The sequence below is a fragment of the Elephas maximus genome, chromosome 1 (assembly GCF_024166365.1).
Source record: "Elephas maximus indicus isolate mEleMax1 chromosome 1, mEleMax1 primary haplotype, whole genome shotgun sequence".
NCBI classification, from domain to species: Eukaryota; Metazoa; Chordata; class Mammalia; order Proboscidea; family Elephantidae; genus Elephas; species Elephas maximus.
The window spans coordinates 108794472-108817613 of NC_064819.1; the positions used below are offsets into that span (position 1 = coordinate 108794472).

A 23142-nucleotide genomic window follows, 5' to 3' on the forward strand; every position below is an offset into this window, starting at 1 on the left:
TTGACACTAAAGAAAATTTTTCCCCAAAATGTTTTCTAATGCAAATATAGAAACTGTCTCCTCACTTCCTTTCCATTCTCATGATCTCAGTGTCCTAGGCACTAGGGATTAACAGAAAAGCAGCTACCAGGTCTCCTGCCTGGCTAGCTGCAATGATGGCTCCTGACCACAAGTGGGTGCTCTTCAGGCAAACCACCTTTTCGGGGGCAGGACTGGATAGGGGCTTCCTCCAGGGGTCTGCACCACTTTCCTCCTAGCATTTTGTTTCCTGTAAAGTGAAGAGGGCTGAGCATGAGAATCTACTAGGTATCCTTGACCCTGCTGTGACATTGCCTTCTGTATAATGTTCCTGCTCAAAGAATCAGTCTACATTCAGCAGCCATCCTCACTAGAGTGGCTGTCTTTGCAACATAGAAATTTTCCTCTTATTTTATGGTAAATTGTTGGGGTTTCAAACACTTTCGAAAGCTAAGTGCCCCAGTCAAATCAACAGCCCTTATTGAAAATAGAAGTGAAGCCTCAGATATGACTAAATGACTAACTGGAATTTATCTGCGTATCTCTTCTTTGAGGTCAATGTGGGGAAAGCATGGTGAAGGCAGTGTAAGGGGGATGACAGAAGAACCCCAATTCTTGGAAACGCTACTTCTCAGAGTTTGACAGTCACTCAAAATGGACATGAGCAGAGAAACGCAGAGTCACTTTAAAGAGAGAGCTCTCCTCTCAGGGCTGAAAGTTCGCTGAGTCTTATACACAGCTAGAGTGGCAGCCCCAGGGAGGTCAGCTAGCCAGCAGAGCTGACACAGAGGCCAGGCTGGCAGTGTCCACCCAGGCCCTTGCAGCCTATCTGGTTCCTGGGGCAAGTTGGCACTGGGTATAGAGATGGGCATCCCCTGGACTCCTCTAGGCTGTCTCAGCATGATCCGTCTTCCTGTGTGGGTGCCTGCTCAGAGCCCTCTGCAGCCTTGGCAATCTTGGTGCTCCTTGTAAATGAGCAATTTGATATCCTGGCTCTAGGCTGCAGGGTCTCAACTATGAGCTGGATCCCACGAAGTTGCCTTTCTCGGCTGCACTGTGGGGCCTCTACCCTGAGACAGCTTCCCTCTTCGGCCTCTCCTTTGGAGGCCAGAGGGGATTGGTGTTGGGGGAGTGGATTAAGAGCTTCTGTCCTGGGCCTGCCCTGTACCAGCTGTGTGACCTTGGATAAGTCACTCATTCTCTGGCCCTAGCTGTTCGTCCTTAAAATAGGTGATTATGCATGAACCTGCTGAGGAAATTAAGAGTCAGTGCCCTAGAGCTAAATGCAGGAGGTGAGGACCCCGCAGAGCCACATAGTTCCATGGGTCCTTAGGATGAGGCTCAGCACGGCAGGCCCCCCCACCCGATCTAGGTGCCTAGCTGCTCCCCCGCACGTCCAGCCTCCGGAAGCTTCAAGAGCCAAGCATCACTCCCCCTACGCTCGTCATCTCAAGCGCGAACCACCTGGGTCCCGTCCCCCTCGCCGCAGATGGCTGGGAACCGCGGGGGCAACCAGGGCCCGCTGCTCTGTTCGGCCCCGCGGCGAGGGGAGGGCGGCACGTGACGTCACTCGGCCCGGCGTCTCCTGGCGGGAGCTCGGCCCCAGTTCTGGCGCTTCTCAGCCCTGGCGGGTGAGGGACCAGACTGACTCTAGTGCTCCCTTGAACCAGGAACTTTCCGTGCCGGAGCCGCTCATCTAAAGCAGGGATAGTAACACGTTCCCTGCCTGCCTCACCGCGTTGTGGAACTCCACTGAGATCATAAATTTCACGAGCCGCTCATCGCTGCGCTTGCCTTGTCTCTCACAAGGCCCCAAAGCCGCAATGAAGTGCTGACTCTTGCTATCCCTGTTTACTCTAGAAAACAGGGTGAAAAGAAAAAAAGGATGGGAAAACATTTTGTATACTACAAAGCACCAGGTGAATCAGAACGTCATCGCTTTTCACATCCCCAGGGATCCCAAGCCTTCTAGGATACTGAACTCCTTTATCACCCTGCCCAGGTGAAACCAGAAAATTCTTAATGTTTAACGTCGGCCCCTCTTGTGATTTCCTCACCATCCAGTAGCGCTATCAGCCCTACTAATCCCTTGTCTGGATGGAAGTGGACCAGGCAGGCACTGGGCCCAGTGAATAGCCCAGAAACTCAGTCAGTTGAGACTAGCACACTGAGAGGGAGTGACTAGCACACTGAGAGGGAGTGACTGGAGTGTGGAGCAGGACAGGTGGCAGGAAAAGCAGTTAAGTAGGTCAGGATTGTTTGTGGTGCCACCTGCCCCCTGCACCTTCCACTGACTATAATCTGCTCTAGACTAAAAAATTTGAGACGGCACTGGGTTGGGTTTTTGGATTTTTACCTCCTTAGTCAAGAGGGGGACACTCGACAATGCCAAAAGAAAAAAGGGATGCCTGGTGGGTGTGATGGCAGGACAGAGATTTTTGGGTGGGAAGACAATGGCAGGCAGGATCAGTCACACCTCTTAGGTCATTGACACCACACCCTTAGAAAAAGGAGACATAGTCACATGTTTATTAATAGAGCTGGTTACCAAAGATGCCCAGTTTACAATTCAGGAACGGCTTAGATTGCAATTTCTGGCCCTCTTCTCACCACAGTCTCCTGAGTGATTTTGTCCCTGCCCATGAGTTAAGCCATCAGCTTGATGATGTCTACATTGACAGCTCCAGCCCAGGCCTCTCCCACATACCCAGCTGCCTCCCAGACAAGTCTCCTTAGTTCCCCACCACATACCTAAAGTAGACTTTGTCACTCCTACCCAGAGCAGTCATCTCCCACCCCTCAACCAGCCCCTACATTCTATCATTTTACCTTAGAAAAGACTGATGCTGCGTCTCTTCCCCACTACTGACCGGTCTCCCTGCCTTCAACTTCTGCCTTCTCTTAAGCCATGTCCAGTAGAGCCTCCAAGAGTTTTTGTTTTGTTTTGAACAACACAACTAATAGGTTTGATTTAATAGATTTAACATATTCTTACCTTTACCCAACAACTACCTGTTGCCAACAAGTTGATTTCAACTCATGAGGAAGCCATATGTTACAGAGTAGAACTGTCCACAGGGTTTTCTTGGCTGTAATCTTTATATGAAAGCAAATCATCAGGCCTTTTTTTCAAGGCACTTCTGGGTGGGTTCAAAACTGCCAAACTTTAGGTTAGTAGTACAGGGCAAACAGTTTGTACCACCTAGGCACCTTACCCAACAACTAGATAATATATATTTTCTTAGTACATATGGAGTATTTATAAACATAAACCACAATCTAGGTTACAAAACAAGTCTTAAATGGAAAAGAACCAGTATCATACCACATTGTATGTCAATGGCACAATTAAAGGATACTAAATAATTGAAAATTTAAAGCCAGGGTTTTGAACCAGTTCTGCTCAGTTCAGTAATGGCCAACGAAGTGAAACCAGAAGAGACCTGAATTTTTAAAATGTGGGTGAACTGGAGCGTGAAAAATTACTGGTTGAAGCCTTGCTAGAAACTTAATCTCCCCCTTGGAAAACAAGGGCAGCACGCATGTTGCACAGCAACCAACTCTCAGCAGTACCCCTGCTCAAAGATGAGAGCAGACCACCCACATTTGAATGTGTGTAGCTCTCCACAGTTCTGGCAATAATTCAATCTCCCGCATTAGGCTCCTGAAAGGGCTCGCTATGCCTCTTCTAAGTCTCCCATTCCAGGGCTTCCACCTGTAATTTTTCCCATTCCAGGTATTAAAGAAAAATTGGGGTCAGTTTTAATTTTGCTTTGTCAGCCATGACTGAACCAGTTTGAACAGGATCAAAGCCCTCTTTAAAACTCTTCTAAATTGATCGAAGAAGATACCATAAAGGGAAACGGAAAAGCTTTAAAACTGTATTATAATAAAAACACTATATATCAAAATTTGTTGAATGCAGTACTTGAGGGGAATCTTGTAGCCTTAAGTCTTTATGTTGGAAAAAGGAGAAAGGCTGAAATTTAGTGAGTTAAGCATCAAAGTTAAGAATATAGAAAAAGAATAACAGAACTGATCCAAAGAAAATAGAAGTAATGAGATAATAAAAATGAAGCAGAAAGTAATGAAAAATTAAAGAGGCAGAAAACAAATATATAGGGATCAATATAAATAGAAAAATCTCTGGTGAAACTGATCAAGAAAAAAAGGGTATAACGAACAATTTTAGGAATGAAAAAGGAGACATACTTTAGATAGTACAGAGATTTAAAAGATAGTAAAAGAATAATATGGATGACTCTATGCTCATAATATTTAAAACTTCCAAGAATCCTCTAGAGAAATTATTAACAAAATTGATTAAAGGATGGTGCAAATAATTTAACATGCTAAGCTGCTAAACTCTCGGTTGGAGGTTTGAGTCCACCCACAGGCACTTCAGAAGAAAGGCCTGGTGACATACCTCTGAAATATCCACCATTGAAAACCCTGTGGAGCCATAAACCAAAACCAAACCCATTGCCATTGAGTCGGTTCTGATTCGTAGCGACCCTATAGGACAGAGTAGAACTGCCCCATAGGGTTTCCAAGGAGCAGCTGGTAGATTCGAAATGCCGACCTTTTGGTTAGCAGCCGAGCTCTTAACCACTGCACAACCAGAGTCCCTATGGGGACTAATTTCTATATTCTAAACAAATTTGATCTCACAAGAAAATTGATTAAAGGGGAAGAAAATTTGAATAGTCCTGTAACATTAAAAATATTGAATCCTACATCTAGCTATTGGTCCCATCTGATCCAGAGCAAAGGAGAATGAAGAAAACCAAAGACACAAGGAAAATATTAGCCCAAAGGGCTAAAGAACCACATGAACTAGAGACTCCACCAGCCTGAGCCCAGAAGAACTAGATGGTGCCTGTCTATCACCACTAACTGCCCTAACAGGGATCACAACAGAGAGCCCTGGACAGAACGGTAGAAAAATATAAAACAGAATTCAGATTCAAGCAAAGAGAACAAACTTACTGGTCTGACAGAGACTGGAGCAACCCCTGAAACTATGGCCCCGGGACACTCAGCTAACTCAGAACTGAAACCATTTGCGAAGCCCACTTTTCTGACCCTATAAGACAGCAGAACTGCCCCATAGGGTTTCCAAGGAGCAGCTGGTGGATTTGAACAGCCAACCTTTTGGTTAGCAACCGAATGCTTAACCACTGGCCCCGCCAGGGCTCCTGACAAAGATGTGACAGGCCAACGAAACAAACAATAACACATGTGAGGAATGTGCTTCTTAGTTTAATCAAATATACGAGACCAAATGGGCAGCTCCTGTCCTAAAGCAGGACAAGGAGGCAGAAAGGGACAGGAACTGGACGAATGGACACAGGGAAGCCGGGGTAGAAAGGGGGAGTGTTCTGTCACATCGTGGGGATTGCAACCAAAGTCATGAGACAATACGTGTATAAATTTTTCGATAAGAAATTAACTTCAGCTCTAAACTTTCTCCTAAAGCACAACTGAAGAAAAAAAAAAAAGGAAAAAAAAATTGAACCCTTAATGAAAATCCTTCCACACAGAAAACAGCAGACCCAGATGGCTTCAAGGTGAGTTCTGAAAAACTTCAAAGGAACAGATGATTTCAGTCTTATATACAGTCTTCTAGAACAGAAAAAGGTAACGCTCCACAACTCATTTTATACTAAAATAACATTTACCAAAGTTAAACAAGGGCAGCAAAAGAGTAAATTACAAGTCAATCTACTTGTGAACACAAGTACAAAAAAAAAAATCCTAAGCAAAATATTTTTTGTTTGTTTTTAAGCAAAATATTAGGTAACTGAATCCAGACAACATACATAAAAATATAATAAATCATGTCCACATTGTTATATTCCAGGAGTTCCAAGTTGATTTAATATTAGCCTATTAATGAATTATAGGTCTCTGGGTGGCACAAACAGCTTTTGCTCAACTACTAACTCAAAAGGCTGGCACTTTGAATGCACCAGGGATGTCACAGAAGAAAAGCCTGGCCATCTGCTTCTGTAAAGATTACAGCCAAGAAAACTCCATGGAGTTCAGTTCTACTTTGCAACACATGAGGTTGCCATGAGTTAGGATTGACAGCAACAGATTTGGTTTTTTGGTTGTTAATAAATGAACCACATATACAGATAAAGGAAGTTAAAAGAAAAATAATACAGGTAATATTCTCAATAGATATAGAAAAATAAATTGATACTTATTCAGATTAAAATTTATAGCAAGTTTTTTTTTTTTTTTAAGGAAACAAAGAACCCAGAGCAGAAATGTGGAGAGTGCTGATACATTGTGGGGAAGGAAACCAAAACCATGAAATTATGTACAAGCTATCCAATGGGAATCTAATTTGCTCTGTAAACTTTCACTTAGATAAAGCACAATTGAAAAAAAACAAGAAAGAAAATCTTATGAAGCACAGTTCTACTCTGATACTTATGGGGTCTTCATGAGTTAGCCTCAACTTGATGGCAACTGGTTAACCCGATAAGACCTCATCTTAACAAGATTACATCTGCAAAGTTTCTATCTAACAGGTATTTAATACAAATATTTGTACATAGAAAGCCTGTGAAATAAATATTACCAAGTAAAAAAAAAATAGCAAGTTAGGAATACATGAGAAAATATTGTACTCAATGGTGAAGTATTAGAAGCATTCCTATTTTGATCAGAAATGACACAGAAATATTTCTGCTCATCGATATCCTGCAGGTCCTAGCTGGTGCAGTAAAACAAGAAATAAGAGATACAAAGATTAGAAACAAAACTGTCATTATTCTCAGACTACGGGGTTGTACCTAGAAAACATCAAAAAGTCAACAGAGAAACTTAAGAATTAATAAGGTAATTTACAAGTTGCTGGATATGTGATCAGGAAGCAAAAATCAATTGCTTTTCTACTCTGCAAAGAAAAATCAAAACCAAACCCTTTGCTGCCCACTCCGACTCATGGCGACTCCATATGTGCAGAGTAGAACTGCTCCATGAGTTTTTCAAGGCTGCGATTTTTGGAAAGCAGGTTGTCAGTCCTTTCTTCTGAGACACCTCTGGGTGGGTTCAAACTGCATTGCCCAGGGACTCCTTCTACTCTCCAGAACACAGAAAACAAACAAAAATTTCCATTTGGCATAGCACCAAACTAACAATAAAGTGAGCAAAAATTGTACAAGAGACTTTGCCTGTCTCAGTGGAATGTAGAAACAGAGGCAAAAGACAGCCTCAGATCTGGGTTGGCCATGCAGATCTGCCCAATTGTCCAGTGATTCTGAACATCAAGTCCATTGGCAGGTGTTCTCTGTGGAGTTCAGGAATCAAAGCTTCATGGGGTTGGAGGGGCCCGTGTTGTGTCTGACAGTGACAGGACAGGGCTGGCCCGAGCTGAGCTTGGGAGGCTGCTTGCTGAGATTAAGAGTCCAGAACTACTCCCCAAACTCATACAAACCCTGATGTCCTGATGCCCCTGATTGTTTTATGTATCCATCTGTGGAAGCTCCCTTTCGGTGGCCTCCCTGAGCCCCTCAAAAGAGCAGAAACACTACCTAACTTCAAAATTCCCAGTTGGCACCACCACAGTAGTCAAAACAGCTTGATACTGGTACAAAAACAGATACATAGGCCAACGGAACAGAATTGAGAATCCAGACATAAATCCATCCACATATGAGCAGCTGATATCTGACAAAGGCCCCCAAACAGTTAAATGGGGAAAAGACAGTATTTTTAACAAACGGTGCTGGCATAACTGGATATCCATCTGCAAAAAAATAAAACAAGACCCATATCTCACTCCACGTACAAAAACTAACTCAAAATGGATCAAAGACGTGAATATAAAATCTAAAAGATATAGATCATGGAAGAAGAAATAGGGACAACGTTAGGAGCCCTAATACATGGCATAAACAGTACACAAAACATTGTAAAGAACGTAGAAGAAAAACTAGATAACTGGGAGCTCCTAAAAATCAAACACCTATGCTCATCCAAAGACTTCACCAAAAGAGTAAAAAGATTACCTACAGACTGGGAAAAAGTTTTTAGCTGTGACATTTCCAACTGGGGCCTGATCTCTAAAATCTACATGATACTGCAAAAACTCAACTACAAAAAGACAAAGAACCCAATTAAAAAGTGGGCAAAAGATATAAACAGACACTTCACTAAAGAAGATATTCAGGTAGCTAACAGATGCACGAGGAAATGCTCACGATCATTAGCCATTAGAGAAATGCAAATCAAAACTACAGTGAGATTTCATCTCACTCCAACAAGACTGGCATTAATCCAAAAAACACAAAACAAGAAATGTTGGAGAGGCTGTGGAGAGATTGGAACACTTCTACACTGCTGGTGGGAATGTCAAATGGTACAACCACTTTGGAAATCGATTTGGCGGCACTGGTTTTTTTTAAAAAGCTAGAAATAGAACTACGATAGGATCCAGCAATCCCACTCCTTGGAATATATCCTAGAGAAATAAGAGCCTTTACACGAACAGATATACGCACACCCATGTTCACTGCAGCACTGTTTACAATAGCAAAAAGATTTTAGAAACCAAGGTGCCCATCAATGGATGAATGGATAAATTATGGTATATTGACACAATGAAATACTATGCATCGATAAAGAACAGTGAGGAATCTGTGAAACATTTCATAACATGGAGGAATCCGGAAGGCATTATGCTAAGTGAAATTAGTTCCAAAAGGACAAATACTGTATAAGACCACTATTATAAGAACTCAAGAAATGGTTTAAACAGAGAAGAAAATATTCTTTGATGGTAACGAGAGGGAGGAAGGGTGGAAGGGTGGAAGAGAGGTATTCACTGATTACATAGTAGACAAGAACTACTTTAGGTGACAGGAAAGACAACACACAATACAGCTGAGGTCCGCACAACTGGACTAAACCACAAGTGAAGAAGTTTCCTGAAGAAGCTGAATGCTTCGAAGGCCAGTGTAGCAGGGGTGGGGTTTTGGGAACCATGGTTTCAGGAAACATCTAAGTCAGTTGGCATAATAAAGTCTATTAAAGACCCCAAATTCTTATAAAAAGACCAGACTTAATGGTCTGACTGAGACTAGAAGAACCCCCGTGGTCATGGCCCCCAGACCTTCCGTTGGCCCAGGACAGGAACCATTCCCAAAGCGAACTCTTCAGACAGGGATTGGACTGGACAATGGGATGGAGAGGGATGCTGGTGAGGAGTGAGTGTCTTGGATCAGGTGGACACTTGAGACTATGTTGGCATCTCCTCCCTGGAGGGGAGATGAGAGGGTAGAGGGGGGTTAGAAGCTGGTGAAATGGACATGAAAAGAGAGAGCAGCGGGAGGGAGCGGGTTGTCTCATTAGGGCAAGAGCAACTGGGAGTATATAGCAAAGTGTATATAAGTTTTTGTGTGAGAAACTGACTTGATTTGTAAACTTTCACTTAAAGCACAATAAAAATTAAAAAAAAAAAATTCCCAGTCGGCTCAGCTGTAGGAGTCCTCGATCCAGGAAGAGCCTCTCTGTACCTTGTGGAACTTCACTTGGCTTCATCTAGACCAAGAGTTTGCATACTTTTTCTGAAAAAGTAAGACAGTAAGTAATTTAGGTTTTGCAGGCCATTTGGTCTCTCATGACTATCAATTCTGCCATTACAGCACAAAAGCAGCCATAGACAATATGTCAACAGATGAACGTGACAGAATGTCTTAGTTTCCTAGTGCTGCTATAACACAAATACCACAAGTGGGTAGCTTTGAAAAAAACAGAGATGTATATTCTCACAGTTTAGGATGATAGAAGTCCAAATTCAGGGCACCAGCTACAGGAGAAGGCTCTCTGTCCGTCAATTCTAGTGGAAGATCCTCGTCTCTTTTGGTTTCTTCTCCTCAGTTCCTTCAGGATCTTCATGTGTCATTTGTTTTCCTCCTTTGTGCTTGCTTGTCTCTATGCCTAATCTGCTTTTTTTATATCTCAAAAATTATTGGGTTTAGGTCACACCCTACACTGATATGACTCACCAGCATAACAAAGAAAATCCTGTTTTCAAAGAGAATTATACCCACAGGTATAGGGGTTAGGAGTCCAAGACATTTTTGGAGGACACGACTCAATCCATACATTGTATTTCAATAAAATTTTATTTATGGACACTGAAGTTTAAATTTCATATAATTTCCACATATCAAAAATATCCTTTTTTGAGCAGACTTAACAGTCTGAGACTAGAAGGACCCTAGAGGTCATGGTCCCCAGACCTTCTGGTAGCCCAAGACTGGAACCATTCCAAAGCCAACTCTTCAGACAGGGATTGGATTGGACTATAAGATAGAAAATGATACTGGTGAGGAGTGAGCTTCTTGGTCAAGTAGACACATGAGACTATGTGGGCAGCTCCTGTCTGGAGGGGAGATGAGAAGGCAGAGGGGGACAGAAGCTGGCTGAATGGATATGGATATGGGAACACAGGGGGGAGAGGAGCGTGCTGTCTCCTTAGGCGGAGAGCAACCAGGAGTACACAGCAAGGTGTATATAATTTTTCGTATGAGAGTCTGACTTGATTTGTAAACTTTTGCTTAAAGCACTATAAAAAATAAAATAAAATAATTAAAAAAAATTAAATACTATTGTGTATTAATGGACCACAACTACCACAGCTTCCATCAGACTGAGTCCAGCAAAACTAAATGATGCCTGGCTACCACCACCTATTGCTCTGAGAGGGATCACAATAGAAGGTCCCAGATAGAACAGGAGAAAAACGTAGAACAAAATTCTAACTCACAATAAAAGACCAGACTTACTGGTCTGACAGAGAATGGAGAAACCCCAAGAGTATGGCCACTGGACACCCTTTGAACTCTGTACTGAAGTCACTCCTGAAGATAAGATAGGCCCATAAAACAAACAATAATACAAGTAGCTCAACCCTGTATAGAAGACTAAATAGGCACACCAGCCCAGGGGCAAGGATGAGAGGGCAGGAGGGGACAGGAAAGTTGTACAAATGGAAATGGAGAACCCAAGGTCAAGAAGGGGACATGTCACACGGTTGGCAACCAATGTCACAAAACAGTATGTGTATTTTTAATTGTTTAACAAGAAACTAATTCGCTCTGTAAACCTTCATCTAAAGCACAATAAGATAAATAAATACAGTAAAAAAAAAATACCTTTTTTGAGAATGAAGAACATCTAAGACATAAGGTAAATATGAGCCCAAGAGGCAGAAAGGGCCACATAAGCCAGAGACTGCATCAGCCTGAGACCAGAAGAACTTGATGGTGCCCGGCTACAACCGATGACTGCCCAACACAGAACACAACATAGAATCCCTGATGGAGCAGGAGAACAGTGGGATGCATATCTCAAATTCTGGTAAAAAGACCAGACCTAATGGTCTGACTAAGACTAGACAGATCCCGGAGGTCATGGTCCCCGAACCCTCTGTTAGCCCAAGACTGAAGCCACTCCCAAAACCAACACTTCAGACATGGATTGGAGTGGACTATAAAACAGAAAATGATACTGGTGAGAAGTGAGCTTCTTGGCTCAAGAAGACACACGAGACTATGTGGGCAGCTCTTGCCTGGAGGCAAGATGAGAAGGCAGAGAGGGACATGAGCTGGTTGAATGGACATGGGGAATACAGGGTGGAGAGGAGTGTGTTGAGTCATTAGGGGGAGAGCAGTGAGGAGTACATAGCAAGATGTGTAAGATGTGTATAAGTTTTTGTATAAGAGGCTGACTTGATTTGTAAACTTTCACTTAAAGCACAATAAAATTATATATATATATATATATATCCTTTGTCTTTTGATTTTTTTCAATTATTTAAAAATGTAAAAACCATTTTAGCTCAAATGGTGTACAAAAACAGGTGGTGGGCCCGCCAGCTACAGGCCTTAGTTTGCCAACTCCTGTTTTAGCTGGCCACCCTCCAATAGTGGAAGGCTGGGCTGGGCCTTTGCTATTTCAGGAACATTGAGGGTTGCACATAGTGCTGGGATTAAGGATTCAGGAGACTCCAGGTAGTCTGAAGCCCATCTTTACAGCCTCGCGTAACTTCCCTCACTCTTTAACATCAGAACTCCTTAGCATGGCATTTGCAGCCCTCTGTGACCTAACCCCTGTCGTCTGGGGTCCTCCTGCCTCCTTCATGGGTTTCTGTTGGCTTTGTATAAATGCCCTTTATTATGTTGAGGAATCTCTCTTCTATTACTATTTATTTTTTAAATAACTTTTATTAAGCTTCAAGTGAACGTTTACAAATCCAATCAGTCTGTCACATATAAGTTTACATACATCTCACTCCCTACTCCCACTTGCTCTCCCCCTCTTGAGTCAGCCCTTTCAGTCTCTCCTTTCTTGACAATTTTGCCAGCTTCCCTCTCTCTCTATCCTCCCATCCCCCCTCCAGACAAGAGTTGCCAACACAATCTCAAGTGTCCACCTGATATAATTAGCTCACTCTTCATCAGTGTCTCTCTCCCACCCGCTGATCAGTCCCTTTCATGTCTGATGAGTTGTCTTCGGGGATGGTTCCTGTCCTGTGCCAACAGAAGGTCTGGGGAGCATGGCCGCCGGGATTCCTCTAGTCTCAGTCAGACCATTAAGTTTGGTCTTTTTATGAGAATTTGGGGTCTGTATCCCACTGATCTCCTGCTCCCTCAGGGGTCCTCTGCTGTGGTTCCTGTCAGGGCAGTCATCGATTGTGGCCGGTCACCAACTAGTTCTTCTGGTCTCAGGATGATGTAGGTCTCTGGTTCATGTGGCCCTTTCTGTCTCTTGGGCTCTTAGTTGTCGTGTGGTTCTATTACTATTTAGCTGAGAGTTTTTATCATGAACGGGTGTTGGTCTTTCTCAAATGCCTTTTCTGTACCAATTAATAAGATCGTGTGGATTACATTGATTGTTTTTCTAATGTTGAACCATCCCTACACACCTGGTATGGATCCCACTTGGTCATGGTCAATTATTTTTTTGATATGTTGTTGGATTCTATTGGCTATAATTTTGTTTAGGATTTTTGTGTCTAAGTTCATGAGGGATGTTGGTCTGTAATTTTCTTTTTCTGTGGTGTCTTTACCTGGTTTTGATATCAGGATTATGCTGGTTTCATAGGATGAGCTTGGGAGTATTCTATCCTTTTCTATGCTCTGAAATACCTTTAGTAGTAGTGGTGTTAACTCTTCTCTGGAAGTTTGGTAGAATTCTCCAGTGAAGCTGTCAGGGCCAGGGCTTTTTTTTGATGGGAGTTTTTTAAATTACCTTTTCACTCTCTTCTTTTGTTATAGGTTTATTTAGTTGTTCTACCTATGTTTTTCTTAGTTTAGGTAAGTGGTGTGTTTCTAGGAATTTATCCATTTCCTCTAGGTTTTCAAATTTGTTAGAGTATAATTTTTCATAGTATTCTGTTATGATTCTTTTAATTTCAGTTTGGTCTGTTGTGACACCACCCATCTCATTTCTTATTTGGGTTATTTGCTTCATCTCCTGTTTTTCTTTTGTCAGTTTGGCCGACGGTTTATCGATTTTGTGGATCTTTTCGAAGAACTAGCTTTTGGTCTCATTAACTCTTTCAACTGTTTTTCTGTTCTCTATTTAATTCTGGTCTAATTTTTATTATTTGCTTTCTTCTGCTGCCTGAGGTCTTCTTCTGCTGCTATTTGTTTGAGTTGTAGGGATAATTCTTTGATTTTGGCCCTTTTTTCCTTTTGTATGTCTGCATTTATTACTATAAATTGACTTCTGAGCACCACTTTTGCTGTGTCCCAAAAGTTCTGATAGGAAGTGTTTTAATTCTCATTTGATTCTATGAATTTCTATATTTCGTCCTTAATTTCTTCTATAACCCAGTAGTTTTTGAGCAAGGTGTTGTTCAGTTTCCATTTATGATTTTTTTCCTTGCTTGTTCTGTTATTTCTACTTTTATTGCTTTATCATCAGAAAAGATGCTTTGTAATATTTCGATGTTTTAGGTTCTATTAAGGCTTGCTCTGTGGCCTAATATATAGTCTACGGTAGAGAATGTTCCATGTGTGTTGGGAACGAAATATATTTGGCTGCCACTGGTTGGAGCGTTCTGTATATACCTGTGAAATCATAACCATTGGTTTTGGCATTCAGATCTTCTGTCTTTATTGAGCATCTTTCTGGATGTTCTGTCCTTCTCCGAAAGTGGTGTGTTGAACTCTCCTACTGTTATTTTGGAGCTATCTTTTTTCAAAGCCATTAAAGTTTATGTACTTTGGAGCCCTGTCCTTGGATGCATAAATATTTACAATGGTTATATCCTCCTGGTATATTGACCTCATGGGTTTTTGAGTTTTGGTCCCTCTCTTGGATCTCTGTGCCTTTCCATACTTCTCCCTCTCCTGGGAGTAGACCTGTGCCATACCCCTAAGCATGCCCCCTTCCCCAGCCTAAGTTGGGGCCTCTGCTGCTCCTCCCATACCCCTCTGTCTCACACTTGGCCTGCTACAGCTCCACTCAATTGGGGGCTCCTTGTTCTGTGTGGACATCCCTGCATCCCCAGGGTAGAGCTCTTGGACACAGGTAGAGGTCATCCTTACAGACTTCCTGGACAAAAAGGTGGAATTTTTGCACTGAAAAAGGTGGAATTTCTGCACTGGCTCAAGGTTTGAGATTTTCTCATTTGGGGAAGTGCTGGAAGAGGGCCCTATTGTGACAGAGCAGGAGTCCAGTTCAGGGGAAGCCCATCCACAGGAGTAATTCCTGGTCCATTTTGGACTTGGGTCTCAGAGGGGAGACAGCACCCCCCAACCCATTTCTGGAGCAGGGACAGAGCTGGAGGAACAAGGGCTCTCAGCTGAGTGATTCTGGTGTCACTGAAACCTGCTTTTCCCTGTCCATGGAAGGCGGAGTTGCTTTTACCTCCCTCAAGGCTGTGAGATGTTGTGAATATGTTCTTTGTGACTGGGGAGCAGATTTCTGAGAAAGGGTATGCTGAGATATGAGGTTCTGGTTAGAGATCTGATCAGAAACAGAGCATGCTGGAGAATTCCTGACAGCATGGCCTATGAGACCCCCACACTCATCGGACTTCTCGTGGCCCTAGGCTTCTCATAGATCCTATAAAGGCACGTAGAACGGCAAGGTAAGATAAAAAGTGTGTGGTGGCAGCAGAGATTATGGGATGGAAGAGTGCCGCGGCAAGAAGAGAAAAGCAGGAGTCTTTCGTTCTCTGGAATTCAACAAAGAACAAAGAATTTGAAGGAAGACCGGGTGCCAGGGCTGGTGAGGGAGCACCGAAAAGTGGTGGTGGGGGAACCCCTCCCCAATATTCCAGGTGCAGAGAAGACAGGGAAAGGAGATGATGAACATGTACACAACAGGGAGTCACCATTCTCCCCTGGAGGAGCTGTGAGTCCTGCAGGCTTCCCGCAGGAAGCCTTGAAAAGGCAGAACAGCTTGCCAGCCGGAGAGGAAAGCACGAGGGGCAGAGAGGCAGGAGAGGCTTGGCGTCAGCAGCTCGCTAGGCAGGCGCACGGCCTGGTGCTCCGGTGCTGCAGCCAAAGGGGAACAAATTTGGTTCGGGTCGTCTGGAGCGTGCTGTCCTTCGGCCAGCATATTCATGCCGCCTCTGAGACCTCCGTCACCCTGCACAGGTCCCTGGAGATTCCACCACCGCCCCCCCCCACCGCCCACAGGCCCAAGGGAAAAAAAAAAAATAAAAAAACAGCTTTCGAAAAAACGTCTACGTGCTGGTGTAGGGAGGATGCAAGTCCCTGCGCCCCCTGCACGTGGGCGGCAGCAGGTCCCGGGAAGGTCCTTGGTACCGATTTTGTCCCCAGCCGCTCGGTGAAGTCGGCGCCCGGGGAGCCGCCCCGGGAGCCGCCCCAACAGCCCATGTGTTGTGTGACTGATAGAGTAGGGGAAAAAGTGTCAGTAAATCTCCCCGTTTACGCTCCACTCCACTCCACTCCTCCGCCCCCATACAAGGCTAGTCTCGCTGGTCCGATGGGCAGGTTTGAGCCTCCGGCCGCCTACACTAATTCGGATGAAAACCGAAGCGCCGCACAGAACCGGCGCAGAGACGCGGCCCCGGCCGCAGTGGGAGGGGCGAAACCGGTAGGACGAGCGGGGGCGGGGCCATCCAGAGCAGCCTAGAAACTGCTGGAAGGTTCGCAGTACCTCCACCGCTCCTTCCGCCGAGCGCCGGCAAAAAGTTCCCTTGCCAGCTAGCGCCCCTCCCCCCAGCCGTCGCCCAGCCCCCTAGCCAAACCCCGGCCCATCTTCCTGTTCCCAGGTGGGCCGGGGTTGAGGGGTCTGTCCGGAAATTGAGCCTCGCGTTCCACACAGGCCCGGAAGGAAGCCCCACCGTCTTGTTGAGATGTGTGGAGCGTTCCAGGAGGACGGCTGGGCCTGGGAGCTGAGGTGGCGTGGTTAGCCGCCCACACCTAAAACTGTGGTCTTTTCCAGATATTCCCCCCAAATCTAGAGAGAGCCAGCGGCTACTCAATTTTTTTTTTAAGGTCACCATTTATGCTATATAAACACTCCCAATCCCCCAATCCTGGTGGGGTCATGCCCTTTATCTGCAGAGAACGGACTGTGAACACGATAAAAGACGTGTGTGAACACACAGTAGATGTTACTGATGCAGTGATCCAGCGTCTGTGGAGCCAGTCGGCTTCTTCTATTCCTCCCCGCATCTCCCCCCAGCACTCCATGTTGGACCATGACGTCAGGTGGGCGGGCGGCTGCAGGTGCGGTGCTGACGGGCATCCTCCTTTAAGGCGGAGGGATCCCGGGCCGGGGTGCCGGGTTGTGCTTCGCTTTATATAGAGCGAGTGGGGGCGCAAGGCAGGTCTCTTGAGTCTCCGGCCGCGCGGTTTTATATCGTGCGAGCTGTGCACGGGCTTTAGCTAGGACTCGTTGGTATTTGTCACCCTTCCCATTCAAGGTAAGGCTGGGATCTTCTCCCCGGCTTTTCTCCCGCGAGCGTTTCTTTGAGTTGTTCTTTTCGCGTTTCCAAGTTCCAGGTATTGTGCGGGAACGGCCTTGGGACAAGTCTCCTTTTCTCTCAGGAGTGGGAAGGGGTCTCGAATTTGTCTTCGTTTCATTCCGTTTTTATGTGTTTGGGTGATGGCGGAGTTTGCCCTAGTTGGCGACTAGCTCCGGGCGAGGTGGGACGCAGTGTGGGTCTAGAGTGGTGGTCAGCCGCACGTGGTGGCCGCGCGGGTCCGGTACGCTGCCATGTTGGCCCCTACACTTCCGGACGTGGCTACGGGGCGCACAAGGGTCCTTAAGGTTGTGGGTCTGCGCGTTTGAGGTGACTCAGCACAGCCTTGTGAAGCCAGCCTCACTCGCTGACTTGCTCGGTGTTCTTCAAGTCCAGCAGATCCGTTTTTTGGAGGGTCCGTGGCGGGGGTGGGATGGGACACGGACGCTTTCGGCGTTATTCGGCCCCCCGTGTTTCATCCCTGTTTCCAGATCTTTCTGGCATTCCGGGGGGGAGGGGCTTTGAAGGATTCATGGGTTCTGTATCACTCCCGCCCCTGACGAGAACTGGGTTTGTTCTGGAAGCTTCTGGAGCCAGGCGCCCCGCCCCGGTGCCCGGATGCTGGGGCGGAGGCGGGCTGTGCGGCGGCGCCCCCTCCTCGCGTGGCCGCAGCCGGCGCATGTCCGGCAGTGACGAGGGTCGGTCCGGCGGGCTGCGGCCACCATCTTAGTTGTTTGCTCTGGTTTTAGGTTTTAGTTTGTAGCTGTGGGGTCGTGTTGGAGCTTTTGTTTTCTCGTTCTTTGTCCTATTTAATTGCATTTCATGGACAGGTTCTCCATCGATCCTCATGTTGCCTTCCCCTTCCGCGTGGGCCAGCATTCTTGGTGCCTGGACGGTTCCGTATTCTTCGGAATTAGACATTTTTAATGGAGGACTAATTTTAATTAGTGCTGTTTCAGTTTTAATTTAGTATTCAGGTTGTTTTAGTCTTTACGTCGAAAACGGTAATGCTTTGCATATGTGAACCTGTATTAGTAGGGTTTTCTCTGGGCGTTCAAAATACCTGGGGTAGGGCCGGTGTTCTGTGTTTTTTAGCACGGTGCTAGAAAACGAGGTTCCTGGGCCAATGAGTAGCAGTGCTTTACTTACCTTCCCCCCAAAAATTGTTTTGTTGAAATGTTCTAGGTTTTTCTGAAAATCATAATAGAATAGGGCCTCCAGTTTCTTGGCAGTGAGTAGTGCTCAGCCCAAAGTCCCTTGAACTAAACCACTTTTTAGTCTTGATACATGGGCCGGGGTGGAATTTAGGGGTTTGGGACTGAAAGGGCAAACACTGGGTATTCTGTTCCTTTGTAATATCTGATTGTTCTTACTGCAGATGCCTGAGGAGGTGCACCATGGAGACGAGGAGGTGGAGACCTTTGCTTTCCAGGCAGAGATTGCCCAGCTCATGTCTCTCATCATCAATACTTTTTATTCCAACAAGGAAATTTTCCTTCGGGAGTTGATTTCTAATGCTTCTGATGTGAGTTTCTGGTATAGTCCGAGCATTCCAGAAGAGGGAGATGGGTAGTTTGACATTTGGTTGGGGCATCTATTGAAGGAAGGAACCCCTGGTAGCACTTTGGGCTGCTGGCAGTTCCAGCTTACTGGTGAAGGAGAAGAAACCTGGAGAGTTCCCATAAAAATAACAGCCTAGGAAACTGGGGCAGTTCTGCTCTGTCCTGTGTGGTCACTGTGAGTTAGCACACAAGAACTGTTGGAGTGAACCGTACCCTGTTGAAGGGAATGAACCTTGTTGTCTGTGGGTCCATGTTGAGCTTCAAAGGGAGGAGAAGGGGGTCTTCTTGGAGACCACTTACCTAAGTGACTGGTTTTTTAGCCTTGTTTTAAGGGGTAATCAGAAATTGGGGCTGTTTGGGAGTAAAAAGGAGCCTTGGTGGCTGCTAACCAAAAGGCTGGCAGTTTGAATCCACCAGCTGCTCCTTGGAAACCTATATGGGGCGGTTCTACTCTATGGTTGTATGAGTCCGAATTGACTTGATGGCAGTGGGTGGTTTGGGAGTAGAAAACCTAAGGGTTTTCTTTGGATGAAGAGATGGAGCTTAAGGAAGCAGATTCTAAAGCTGTTACTTGTATTATTTTCAGGCCTTGGACAAGATTCGTTATGAGAGTCTGACTGACCCTTCTAAGTTAGACAGTGGTAAAGAGTTGAAAATCGACATCATCCCCAACCCCCAAGAACGCACTCTGACGCTGGTGGACACAGGCATTGGCATGACCAAGGCTGATCTCATAAATAATTTGGGAACCATTGCCAAGTCTGGGACCAAAGCATTTATGGAGGCTCTGCAGGTATGTAGCATTTTAGCTAGGCACACACCATTTACATTCATCCACGTTCTTCAGCTTGCAGTTCTTTCAAAACTGGCCTTTTTTTTTTTTTTTTTTTAACTCTTTGGTAGGCTGGTGCAGACATCTCCATGATTGGGCAGTTTGGTGTTGGATTTTATTCTGCCTATTTGGTGGCAGAGAAAGTGGTTGTGATTACGAAACACAATGATGATGAGCAGTATGCTTGGGAGTCTTCTGCTGGGGGTTCTTTCACAGTTCGTGCTGACCACGGTAAGTACTGTGGATTTTGTGTTAAAGATTAAAAGTCTTAGAATTGTTTGCGGGTGTTCTGTAGTAGAAATTTTGTTACATCGTGAAGCAGTTTGTCTTACAGTACAGTTACATGGTCTTATCTGTTACGTTCAGTTCCACGTGACTTCTTTTTCTAGGTGAGCCCATTGGTCGGGGTACGAAAGTGATTCTGCACCTTAAAGAAGACCAGACAGAGTACTTAGAAGAGAGGCGAGTCAAAGAAGTAGTGAAGAAACACTCCCAGTTCATAGGCTACCCCATCACCCTTTATGTGAGTTTGGGCTGGGAACCCTTTCCTCTCTTTCAGGTGCAGGTGTCTGTTCTTGGAGATCTTTATGGTTCTCAGGTTCTGCTTTGCCTAGTGTTGTGTATTCCGAAACTAATTGTTCTGTGGTACTTTCAGTTGGTATGAGTAGGAATTGATGGCAGCGGGCTTGGGTTTTTTTGTTATGTTTAGTTGGAGAAGGAAAGAGAGAAGGAAATCAGTGACGACGAGGCAGAGGAAGAGAAAGGTGAGAAAGAAGAAGAAAAGGACGATGAAGAGAAGCCAAAGATTGAAGACGTGGGCTCAGATGAGGAGGATGATAGCGGTAAGGACAAGAAAAAGAAAACCAAGAAGATCAAGGAGAAGTACATTGATCGGGAAGAACTGAACAAGACCAAGCCCATTTGGACCAGAAATCCTGATGACATCACCCAGGAGGAATATGGAGAATTCTACAAGAGCCTTACTAATGATTGGGAAGACCACTTGGCAGTCAAGGTAAGAAGCCTTGCATTGTGGCTCAGTAGGAGAAAGGAGGTAAAAGGGTATTAGGCAAATGGAACTTGCCCAACTGGTTCGTAGCTGGGACCTGTGAAAGTCATGGAGCCATATAAGGAGTCCACTTACTAATGACCCTTGCAGGGTAGACGGGATAGTGGCCTGTACATAATGCAAGGTTTTGATTTGAGAGTGTGTTCTTTCTTTACCCACGGATTGTATGTAACTAGTACCAGTACCATCCTAGATTCTTTTAGAGGCATTAAGCCTTAATTTTCTCAAAAAGCGCTCTATAGTGTGTCTGTTCTATCTCTGGTGGTTAAGGATCTTTGTTCCAAACAGTCTCAGATCTTTTGGTGTTGGAACTAAAAGCCATTTTTATCCTGAAACACACTTACGGGTTTGTTTCTGGCCTTCTTTGTTTCAGCATTTCTCTGTAGAAGGTCAACTGGAATTCAGGGCATTGCTGTTTATCCCCCGCCGGGCTCCCTTTGATCTCTTTGAGAACAAGAAGAAAAAGAACAACATTAAGCTTTATGTGCGTCGTGTGTTCATCATGGACAGCTGTGATGAGTTGATACCAGAGTATCTCAGTGAGTATCCCCATGACCTGATGTATTTTGTCAGATGAAGTATTACGAGGCAGTTCAGCATTAATGGGATTAAAATCTTCATTCATTTCTGATAACGTATGGGCTTCTGCAGCATGACAAGTGAAGGTTCAGTGAACAAGTGTGGAGCCTTTTGTTTGAATCTGGATAACCATGTCTTTTTTTTTTTTTTTGCTGTTCTTGCCCTGGTTTGTTGCAGACTTCATCCGTGGTGTGGTTGACTCTGAGGACCTGCCTCTCAACATCTCCCGAGAAATGCTCCAGCAGAGCAAAATCTTGAAGGTCATCCGCAAAAACATTGTCAAGAAGTGCCTTGAGCTCTTCTCTGAGTTGGCAGAAGACAAGGAGAACTATAAGAAATTCTATGAGGCATTCTCTAAAAACCTGAAGGTAAGGATGCAAATGCTTAGTCACCTGGCCCACTTTCTTAATGAGAATGGGGTTTTCTGTTCACATAGAGGAAGCAATACTTCTGTATGTTGAATTTTTTTTCCCTTCATCCTTAAAGCTTGGAATCCATGAGGACTCTACTAACCGGCGTCGCCTTTCTGAGCTGCTGCGCTATCACACCTCCCAATCTGGAGATGAGATGACTTCTCTCTCAGAATATGTTTCTCGCATGAAGGAGACCCAGAAGTCCATCTATTACATCACTGGTGGGTTGCAGTCTGTGTCAGATCTCAGCCTCTGGAGGCTTGGGGAGGAGGGAAGGCAGGGGTGCAGGGATTACAGGGAGCTAATGGGAGCTTACAGTATGAGGCGGTCTGTTCACATGCAATAACCTTACAGGTGAGAGCAAAGAGCAGGTGGCCAACTCTGCTTTTGTGGAGCGAGTAAGGAAGCGGGGCTTTGAAGTTGTGTATATGACTGAGCCTATTGACGAGTACTGTGTGCAGCAGCTCAAGGAGTTTGATGGGAAGAGCTTGGTCTCAGTTACCAAGGAGGGCCTAGAGCTACCAGAGGATGAAGAGGAGAAGAAGAAAATGGAGGAGAGCAAGGCCAAGTTTGAGAATCTCTGCAAGCTCATGAAAGAGATTTTGGATAAGAAGGTTGAGAAGGTAAGCAATTAACGGGACTTGAGTACATCTGTCTAGAGGCTCTTCCATCAGAACTTTGGTTATTAGTCAGTTACTTGATAGCGTATTTTTTAGGGCACGCTTGTGTTCCTACCCAGTCAGGTTTTAATAGTTTTTGTAAAATTTCACAAGTCTATAAAGATTGGGCACTGATTTAATTTCATCTGAGAGTTGAAACTTTACTCTGCCTTCAAGTAGTTGTTGGGTCGATATAAGTCTGTTTTTGTGATCACGTCCACAGGTGACCATCTCCAATAGACTTGTGTCTTCACCCTGCTGCATTGTGACTAGCACATACGGCTGGACGGCTAACATGGAGCGGATCATGAAAGCCCAGGCACTTCGGGACAACTCTACAATGGGCTACATGATGGCCAAAAAGCACCTGGAGATCAACCCTGACCACCCCATCGTGGAGACGCTGCGGCAGAAGGCTGAGGCAGACAAGAACGACAAGGCTGTCAAGGACCTGGTGGTGCTGCTGTTTGAAACTGCTCTGCTCTCTTCCGGCTTCTCTCTTGAGGATCCCCAGACCCACTCCAACCGCATCTACCGCATGATCAAGCTGGGCTTAGGTAAGTAGCCTTTTGATACCCCTGGTGGGAAAAGGAATTTGTAGAGCTAGGTTTTTGGATAGAACATTTTTTAATGCCAGTGGGTTTAAATCTCGTTCGGTCTTCTCTAATTGGCAGGCATTGATGAAGATGAAGTGACAGCTGAGGAACCCAGTGCTGCTGTTCCTGACGAGATCCCCCCTCTCGAGGGCGATGAGGATGCATCGCGTATGGAAGAAGTAGATTAGTATTCTACCTGTACACAGTGTTCTCTGTATAGTGTCCCTGTGGCTCCCACAGCAGCCTTGAGTGGCCCTGTCCCACCTGACTGCATCTGTTGATATCTAGTGGTGTTTTCCCCTTCTGTCCTTAGAGTTTAAGGCAAGGATGTAAGGGCCTGAGGCCCCATCCCTTCCCTTATTTGAGAATGGGGTTGGATGTTGTGTATTGTGAGGGTTTTTTTTTGTTTTATTTTGTTCAGAAATTAAAGTATGTGAAATAAAGA

The 23142-nt window shown here is 45.0% G+C and overlaps 1 protein-coding gene across 1 annotated transcript; it reads left to right on the top strand.

The window, feature by feature from the left end:
* The first annotated feature begins 16835 nt into the window (after window positions 1–16835).
* Window positions 16836–23135, top strand: HSP90AB1 (heat shock protein 90 alpha family class B member 1). Its single transcript, XM_049893258.1, has 12 exons — window positions 16836–16948; window positions 18366–18512; window positions 19136–19342; window positions 19453–19612; window positions 19771–19904; window positions 20091–20396; window positions 20824–20989; window positions 21207–21397; window positions 21516–21663; window positions 21797–22065; window positions 22325–22658; window positions 22776–23135. The coding sequence occupies exons 2-12, from the start codon at window positions 18366–18368 to the stop codon at window positions 22883–22885; spliced, it is 2172 nt and encodes a 723-aa protein (XP_049749215.1). The 5' UTR covers window positions 16836–16948; the 3' UTR covers window positions 22886–23135.
* The last annotated feature ends 7 nt before the right edge of the window (window positions 23136–23142 follow it).